Raw genomic sequence first — 9,483 nt, 5'->3', positions numbered from 1 at the left:
AATGTCACTGAAGTGAGACACATCAGGACACTTTAAAACTTTACAGACTGATATTTGTTAGCTTTTGATGGACATCTAGGTATATACAATCACGCATAACGTAAAAATGGATTTGCTACAGAAATACAATGCCTGCTGAGCCTCAACGTGTACTTCTTTAAATTAGACAGTGAACCTTGAACTGAAATAGGTATAATTTTGACTAAAATTACCGATTTCCCGCATTCTTGTAGTCACTTCTGTACATCTAGCCATAATTACTTGAAGCCACACTGTCATTATGTCTTTTACTGCCTTCTCTCGCACACGCACCACACACATGCAGCAAATAGTCTTGTAACACTTAATGCAACAAACATGAAATGACAATGGGTGGTTGACACACTAGTAGAAGGCCTTTTATACATAGTTACTTTTCCAGCTTTTAGTCACCACTTCCTTTGTTTAATCTGCAGAAGTACCCAGGCACGATTTTCATGCAGTGGCCAGGTTCGATTATTATTTATTTATTTATTTTTTGTGGGGAGGGGTCAATCTACAAACAATCACTCAACTTTTTCCTTATCTGCAATCCCTCATTTGTTGCCCAAAAAGACCTCTATGGTTGTATGACCTTGTGCAAGCCATTCACTCAGTATTACAGAGATGTGGAGTGCAGATACTTAGAAGAATGCAGATGGAGTGATACTGGGTGGCCTGAACTTCTTTGACTCTCGCCCCTGCATAAGAAGGCGGCCTAGGGCTTGGTATGGTCATTCCAAAAACTGTTTTCCTGAGAGAGAAGAAATCTGTTTGCCCTCCTTACCTTTAAATAACATGGCTTCCTGTTCATAACTCCATGACACCACACCGGTCTAGCCTGACTTTTTTCTTTCCTTTTCTGGCTTTATTAGATAGGACAGCTGGGGGTCTGACAGGCAAATGATACAAGCTGGAATCGCACCAGCATCGGACCACGACATAGCATCCTGTTTATGCCTCCCCAGGTCTGACCTCTAACCCACCCCCATTTCAGCTTCCTTGTCTTCACTCAGTATTGAGTCCATAGAGGAGTTCTGAAACTCCATTTGTGGACATTTTATTTCGTTCTACTCTGCTATGCCTGTGTGTTTCTGTTCAAACAGTTTAAACACTGCCAGCAGCAGATCTGACAGTTGGGATGTCATCTGTCTGTGTACTTGTCGATCTGGCTGTTTTTACCCTGTGAGGTCCAAAAAACTGCTGTTTCCAACTTTTTACTGTCGCTAGTGAAGCTCATGCTGCTGTAGTAGCAGCTGAAACAAAATGCTTCACTGATTCCAAAATTAGATTGAGGATTAATTACTTTTCACTGAAACACAGCCCAAAGCTTGACGCCACAGGCCAGCACTATTAAGAAACCCAAGAGTAACCGTCACTGACACGGCAGCACTACTCTCCTATTAATTACAAAGATAAAAGTGACACTTGGTGCTACCCAGCATCCCCTGGGAGTGTGCACCCAAAGCAAGCAGATAAAGCACAACCACGCCACGCATTTCTTCAGGCTGTTATTTGTCTGTCCTTCTTATGACGACCACATTGATTTACTGATGTGCTAGAGGTGCCAGGGGCACCACAAGGCCGTCTCCCACCAGAGATTGTACGGTAGGGCTTGACAGAGGTCATATAGGACAGAGGACATCACTGCTCACGCTTCCTTTGTATCCCTGGCATTCTGACTTAGTGATCCAATATGCAATTGATGTTTTTACTCTGAAAGCCTACACACAAATATTCAGTAAACCTTGAGGATGACAAATGAGAAAATCAAGGCAGAGGTGCAGACACTCTGATGCCCCTGTAATCACAACATACAGAACTCTAATGGCTAGACAGTGGAGAGTCGTGAACTGGACCTCTTGAGGCACAAACGCAGTCCTTGACATCAAACTGGCCTTTAAGCTCACATCAATGCAAACACTCATGCCATGTTTGTTGCCATGAAGTTCAAGTTCTTGAAAATGCTCTGCCTGCCTCGCTTTTCCCAAAGCCACGCTGCTTTTGTGATTTTGCAGCAATCAGGATCATGAAATCTTGAAACAGCTAACAAGTTCACAATACTTCAATCAATCACCCATAGCATGAAGTAGAAAACACTGTACAAAGCAAAGCTCCCTGAAAGACAGTTGCCGTAATGTGGCATATTTGAAGGGTACAGGCATTTATTTTATGGTTAATTTACTATTGTTTACTAAGTGTTATGTTATTTTAAAAAAAATCCATGTTATTAAACCAGTTAACCATTAAAATGACCATATGCATATGACGTTTTCATGGCTTACCCATTAGTTAACATTCAGTTCAACAGACATACATTTCCTGGAATATTGTGACATCTAGTGGGTCAATACCACAACTACACCTGGCTTTCCAGTGCAACAATCCAGTTTAAAGTTTCTGTAACAAAGGCAGGCATTTTCTATTCTTACACAAGATTAATTTAATAATTCATTCTAGTACAGCAAGTGCTATTGCATTGAAGAGGCATTAACTGGTATAATACTGCTCTGATTAAAGATGACGAATAACGAATAACCTTTGAGGAATATGAAGAAAACATTACTGGATTAGTTGTGAAATCCCACTACAGCGTTCACGAATTCAGACCCAGAAATGTCATTAACTGCCAAACTTTATTTTTCGATCAAAACAAAGCACAGCATTAAAACATTTCAACACTGTATGACATTCACCCACTGTCTGAAGTGTGTGAAAAGATTAAATCAAGCACTTTTGGCCTAACATCATGCTCAGAACTAAAGTTAGTCAAACTAAATTGTTTGGTCATGAAAGACTTTCAATTTTTTTATACGATTTTACATCACTATCAAAAAGTTGGATTTATCATGCCAAAGCCTAAGCAGACGTAGGTGAAAAGAAGTCTGTAGAACTTCAAAGTTTGTGATGTTGAAAAATGTGTCCGATCATTCATTTGATTATGACTTGTTAGTATGCAGCCTGTAAAGCGGGGAATACCAGGTCCTCAGGCAGGACACAGGTGAGATCAGCCCAGGTTGGAGGAAGGGAAAGGGAAGAGATGAGGAGAGTTTGGGTGGGTTGGTGGAGGTGGTGGGGGGGAAGGGGTTCAACTTTCAGTTAAAGGAAAAATTTGGGAGGGGATGGGCTGATTTCGAGGCTTTGTGTTCATTTCTTCTTGGGTTTTGCCTCGAGGGGTAGGCCAATATCTTTCCCACGCAGTTTCAGCCCTGTTCATGACAGATTTAGAAACATACTGATGAACCTGTTGTTTAATCACAGGACAACCGAGACAAAATATATGGTTATTCTGTTATGAAGGATAATACCAGTTTCTTACCAATTGCTCTCTCTATCTTCCCCATGACCTGGTTATTGGGGATTGCTCTCCCACTCTCATAGTCTGCAATGACTTGAGGCTTCTCATTAATTTTCTGAAGAAAAGATTTATCATACATAATTTATAATTATATTGAAAGACAAGGCCAAATGCCTGCAAAACTACTCACACATGCAACAACAGTTGTTAGATGGAAATGGGTGTCTTTTCATTTAAATCTTTTATGTTTTTGGAAGTAAAACGGTAAAAATTTTAAATTACTAGTTATCTGAATGTTGAAAGTTATCAGTGATTGTCTAAGCAGTCTTCTGATTTTCCGCAAGAGAAATAGCAATGATGCTAAGATCAGCACAAGAAATTGCTCACAAGTTTATATGAGTATTAGTTAAAAACGGTAAGATGATCACTGTGCCACTGCATTATTATGTAATCAAGTGTAATGTCAGGTTTACAGGTTTAAGTGTTAACAAGTCAATTGTATGATTTTTTTTTTTTTTTTTAGTTCTTTCAATAGATCTTCTTATCATCCAAAGCAGTGACTGCTGTTTTTAAAAAGAGGCAGCTCCTTCATTGCTGGTTTAAATCTGTTGGCTGTGCTGCCCAGATGTGTGTCACAGACCTTCCATTGGCTTTTTTTTTTTTTTTTTAAATCAATGTTTTGAGGTCAAGTGTTTCTGTGCATCATGAAATGAAATTCAAGCTAACTACGTACCAGCTCAAATAACATCCTAAAAAATTTCACCACACACACAAAAAAAAAAAAAAAAAAACAGACAAAGGCATCTTTTCCAACAGTACCACCATCCACTATATATTATGGATGTGATTGGGCTATATTAGACGTCTGTATACTCACAGTGGCCAGGTCTTTCTGGGTCAGGCCTTTATCCTGTCTGCCTTTCTGAATGACCTTGCCCACCTCCAGGGTAACTCTTTCATGGTGCAGCTCTTCTGTTTCACGGTCCAGCTTGGCTGTGTTCTTCGTCACGAGATGCTGTTTGTTTTGGCCTGCAGACCCTGTGTGACAAATGAAGATCAATGTAAGACTAATGTACCATTCAGCGTGGCAGGCATGTAAAAAAAAAAAAAAAAAGATCATAATCACACTTTTCTAAATGACAATGAAATTCAATTAGTGCATTTCATGTTTTGTGTGCAAATTTTGGGTTAGAAGAGGAACATCTCAATACGCATTAAAAAATAAATAAATAAATAAAAAGGTCACCAAGAACATCGTCTGTGGCCTTTAACAAATTTTCACAGAAAGCAGAAATTTACATTTCTTGGATGTCTCAATGTCCTCCCCACGTCTCTGAGCAGCCGTGATAGCCTGAAGAAAACATGGAAATGTGCACACCTTAAATTTCAAAGCATATTCCACTTTCATTGACAGACAGTTTGGCTTCTTATTACACATCGTTTGGTTAATGAGTAATGAATATTACTTCTCGGAAAGAGAGAAGCATAAATCGAACCTGAACGCTGGTTAGGCTGCAATCTGCTGACATGGCAATATAAACAATGTCTCAACACTGTCTGGGAACAGCTGTTGTGTGTGAAGTCAGCCTTTGGCGTGTGTAACGATTAGCAACACAACCCCCCCAGAGAAGCACCGATACTCATGATGGACATTAGGGCCGACATGTTGTCCTCCCCGACACAGACACATCCAACTAAAACTAAAAGCAGCGTTAAATCGAAGGCGCTAGCTTTAGCCGAGCCGACGCTAGCTAGCTAGCTAGCCAGCTAGCAGCTGTTCTGGTCACCGTCAGGGACTTGCTAAAGATATCACCCCCTGGACCAAATGTAACGTTTTCAGGAGTGGGGGCTGGTCGTGACGAGGAGCATGTGAGGTTAACATTAAAACTGTTGGTTTAGACGACGTTGCCATTTTTGCTAAGTAAACTTTAGCTTCGGCTGGTGTGTTGTTAATAACAACACCACGTTACACCACAAAGCATGGGCGACGGTTGCTGGGCAGTCGGACGTTTCGACGCGCGAGGGCGTGATCAGTTTTACTGATCCTTCACACAGTAACACTCATAAATGTGACTGATTTTCTGACCGAAATTAAAATTAGAAAGCAAAAAATGAAAATACAGTGGTGAGCTAACCTGCTTGGATTTGGCCTGAGCAGCAGTGGGCCCCTTCTTCCTCAAGACAGTCACGGTGTCCCAGTCGCTTTCGGCCATGTTTCTTGGGGTTTGCTCGATACCCGGAAAGTTCAATATAGGTAGAAAAATAAGTTTAATTCGCTGCGTTTAAAAGGATCCTTTTAAACGACGAGCAAATCTGACGCTCCTTCCAGAAAGACCACCCACGCGCTCTAACGAAACTTTATTTAAACACAGTGGTGAACAGTGTGACATCATGGCGGCGGCTCAGCGTCGCCCTCCGCCGGAGGAGGACGCTGACCTACATCTACGTGTTGTCCACACGGGATGACACATTTAAAGCACACGTTACATCAGACAGGACCGATTAAAAAAAACAAATAAATCAATCTTATCTAGTTATTGCAAAAGTTTGGTCTGTTGGCTGTGTTGAAAACAACGTGCACAAATGTCACACAATCTGGCAACATGGGAATTTATTGGAAACAGGTTTTTTTTGGAATAATGTGCAGTTAAATGCACTGGAAGCATTTTCTAATCTTTTAAACAAAATAAACACTAAGACAACAGGGAACTGGACAGCAACACAAAGGAATATAAAACTGTGAAGTACTGAATTGCAGGTAAAAGTTTGAATGATGATTGAATGAGTTCAAACAAAGTTTCTGATGTGCAAATAACACATTTGTTTGAGGACAGCCGTTGAATATTTTGCATTGAACCACATCCTTTTTTTTAGGATATTAGCTGCAGACTAGCAGGTCACCAGTTACAAGACATTTCAGAGGCAGCGTCGCTGTTCCGTCGAGTGCGGATGGGGGACCAGCCAAACTCAGACTGGGCGTCATCAGCCTGGTGAAGACGTGCCCAGCGGTAGCCATATTTGGAGCCCTGTTTCCCTGCCCATGCACGAGGCTTTGGATTCATCTGGAAAAAGATGAAGCAGAAATGAGGAAAGATGCCAATGCACCGTGCAACATTATATGTATTTTCATCTTGCAGGATGCATGGAAGAAGACTTACAATATAGAATTAACCTTTTTGAAAATTGGACATAGGTTGTTTCTTAGCTGGTTACCTGTGAGCTGGCTATCTATGGTTACCGGAGCCCCTGCACGAGTCAATATTACAACTTTCTCTGTGTGGATTCATAAAATTTTTTAGTTTAATCAAACTCTTGATCAAATTTTCACAACTATGAGTGCTTTCCAGAAAGGGGTCTAGTTTATTCAACCAGGGAATGCAGATAATTATGCTGGGCCGCACAAGGCAATTACTTTATGGTGACTTTGTACAAACTATCCCCCACTAAACAAAATTAAAACAACATTTAATACAGTAATTAGAATGGCAAGAACTTTAAGTTGACTCCTGCGTTATTCACCGATAACAAGGTGCTGTTTTAAAGAGGGTTTGGGTAAAATCTAATTTTAACGGCATTCATATTTCAGGAGTGCTTTACAAGATACAAATAAATCCAATTTTATATTTTATCATATGCACACAAACTAGCTCACATGCTCAGTAAAGAGGTTAACCCATAATGTTGTCAAGTAAACGAATGTCATGACATGCACAGTGACTCCCTTTGATTTGGGAGGAGTAAATGTTTATATGCTCAGACCTTTATTCTTCTCTGTGAAAAACAAAACTAGTGGCATTTTTTCTGAATTGGATAGACTTTATACAAGCATAACATCCCATCCGATACTACACATTTCTCACCTGAACAAAAACTGTTGTGTTCATGTGAAGAGTTTCCACACGTTCTGACAAGTGATTCAGCCAGTCCAGATGGTCAGCAATTGCCTGCGATAGATCCCCATCGCACTGTATCAGAAGGAAACAATGTGAAATACAAGGGAGCTTAATGAAAATACATTCTGATTAAACAGCTGTCATTGTAAATCATATGCCTAATGTACCTCAGACAAGTTGTCCTTTAGTTCAACGGCAGCAAGACGCACATGCTCCAGTTTGTCAATTTGCTCTTTCAGCCGGTCATCAAGCTCTTGCATCATCATCAGGCCTTCATCTGAGCTCACACCAGCCTTAGTCGCCATCCTGAGTCAGAGGAACACATCAGTCAGGTATACTGGCTGAGAACAGGAGGTCAATGAGAATGAAGTTGTATCAAATAGGAATATTTTGTGATACAAAATCTGTATTTTTGACCGATGGCTGATCATAAAAATACATCTTAGATTGCTCTGCAATTGCCTAGTATGTGATGGATATAATCAGAAAACATAGGAGTATATCTGCAAATGCAACTGTTTCTGTTTCTTGCGTTTGGATGAGAACAGCAACAGTGTCGAGTCCAGAGGAAACATTTAACTTAGATCTTAATGTTCCCAATGAGTTTCTGCTTTACATTTAAGTCTAACTTAGAGAAACTGTATAAACTGTTAATAAATAATAATCAGCAGGGTATAACCTTTAAAGATGCTGGTGCTAACAAAACATTTGGAAATCCTCTTTAGGTTGAACCAAAAGTGCAGCCGTGTGCAAACTACGTCATTGCAGTGGTTTTTCTTGATCGATAATCTGATTGTGTAGTCTGACATGTCATCGATTAGCAAATTAGTCGACAATGTATTTCCAATGGAGTAAACGATTAGGAACATCCAGCAACACGAATAAATGTTAAGATAGCGAGCTAGCCTGAGCCAGGTTAAGATGGCTGACACCATTTACTGTTTGGATCGATACGGAGTCATCAGCTAATAAAAGTTATTTTTATCTTGTTGCAATACGTAAACAGTATCAGTATTGTTTACAATTTAAAAGTTATTTACCACCGTTCATCTGGATTACTGTGACCCAGATAGGCCTCCATGTGTTGTTGTTGTTTAGCTCACAGCACACGATGGTCGACATTATTAAACTGTTCAAACTTGGAAACAATACTTCAGATTTAATGTCCCATCAGCCAGCTGTGCTCAGCGGAAAACTCTGTTCAACGACGGAAGTGGCAATAAAGTTTAACAAACCAAAACCAAGTTACCGTTGTTTACCTAAAGTAGACACGCTCACAATCACAGTCTCAGATTTAACAATAGAATAAAAACTAACCAAATAGGTCCTGTGTTCAAGTTCATAAATTCCTCGAGAAGAAACTTTCCTCGTCCAGACAAGTCTCGTCTTTGTCCTGAAAAAAAAAAAAAAATCTCCGGAATTTGACACTTTTGACGTCACCTAATGGGCTATTTTTTTTTTTTTTTTTTTTTTTTTTGAAGGTGCGCCACTATTATGTTACTACGGTATTGTTTTATTATTAAAATTACCAACAGGTCAAATAATGAAGAGTTTTCAGGTCTATTTCAAACTCGTTCTGAACACACTGTTTAAAAGTGATATCAGATGATGTTACGGTAGATTTAACAGTCTTGGAGGTGTCTCTGTTCAGGCCATTGTCTTTGAATTGCGATTATGCACGATGAAATGATGAACTAGCTATTTTTGCTACCCTTATATAGACCAATAATACAATCAGAAGTGACAACTAGTCAAATACTCATTCGTGCTGTCTGGATACACACGTTTTTTAATTAGGCACACCCAAAACTATTTCTATATTTAGCCCACTACAATGTATGAAATCTAGATGAATCAGGGGAGACAACAGGTCTGTTTACTGTAATTACTTAGTTCTATAGTACAATCTTTTATAAATTTAATGTGTGGGTAGCTTTTGGGACAAAGGCAGCATTGGTGTAGTAAAGCAGTAACAGATAGCCAGCACTACAGAGCTTGGCTTTCTGGCTCTTTACAAAATAACAGCAGTCTGTAAAATCCTGGTCTTTGGCTTCATGTTAAGACCTTAACTTGTGAAATGTAGTGATTTGTTGTTCATTTTGAACTAATCTTTTGTATGACTTGGTGGGTGATTTGTTCTTTTTTCCCTGGTTCGCGTATGCACGCCACAAGCTTAGATTCATTCATGAACGGGTCTTTCTGCCACATATTCTCTGTGTAGGAATGGCTAATTCGTTCACGACTCATAAAATAAGGTCTTTGGGTCTGAGTCTC

General features: G+C 39.8%; 1 protein-coding gene across 2 annotated transcripts; it reads right to left on the bottom strand.

The window, feature by feature from the left end:
- Window positions 1-2,635: 2,635 nt before the first annotated feature.
- On the bottom strand, window positions 2,636-8,612 carry edf1 (endothelial differentiation-related factor 1). Of its 2 annotated transcripts, XM_029515552.1 has the most exons (8): window positions 8,527-8,612; window positions 7,377-7,515; window positions 7,177-7,281; window positions 5,452-6,378; window positions 4,616-4,667; window positions 4,194-4,354; window positions 3,338-3,431; window positions 2,636-3,227 (listed from the first exon to the last, which is right to left on the bottom strand). In XM_029515552.1, exons 4-8 carry the CDS (start codon window positions 5,527-5,529, stop codon window positions 3,166-3,168), a joined length of 447 nt encoding a protein of 148 aa, XP_029371412.1. In that variant the 5' UTR covers window positions 5,530-6,378; window positions 7,177-7,281; window positions 7,377-7,515; window positions 8,527-8,612; the 3' UTR covers window positions 2,636-3,165. The 2 variants fall into 2 exon arrangements, with proteins under 2 accessions (XP_029371412.1, XP_029371411.1); XM_029515551.1 differs by lacking the exons at window positions 2,636-3,227; window positions 3,338-3,431; window positions 4,194-4,354; window positions 4,616-4,667; window positions 8,527-8,612 and adding an exon at window positions 8,250-8,435 and having other exon boundaries at window positions 5,660-6,378.
- Window positions 8,613-9,483: the final 871 nt, after the last annotated feature.

The sequence above is a fragment of the Echeneis naucrates genome, chromosome 12, assembly GCF_900963305.1.
Source record: "Echeneis naucrates chromosome 12, fEcheNa1.1, whole genome shotgun sequence".
In the NCBI taxonomy this organism is placed as follows: domain Eukaryota; kingdom Metazoa; phylum Chordata; class Actinopteri; order Carangiformes; family Echeneidae; genus Echeneis; species Echeneis naucrates.
Note: the sequence above shows the minus strand (reverse complement) of the source record. Positions and strands in the feature narration are given on the sequence as shown.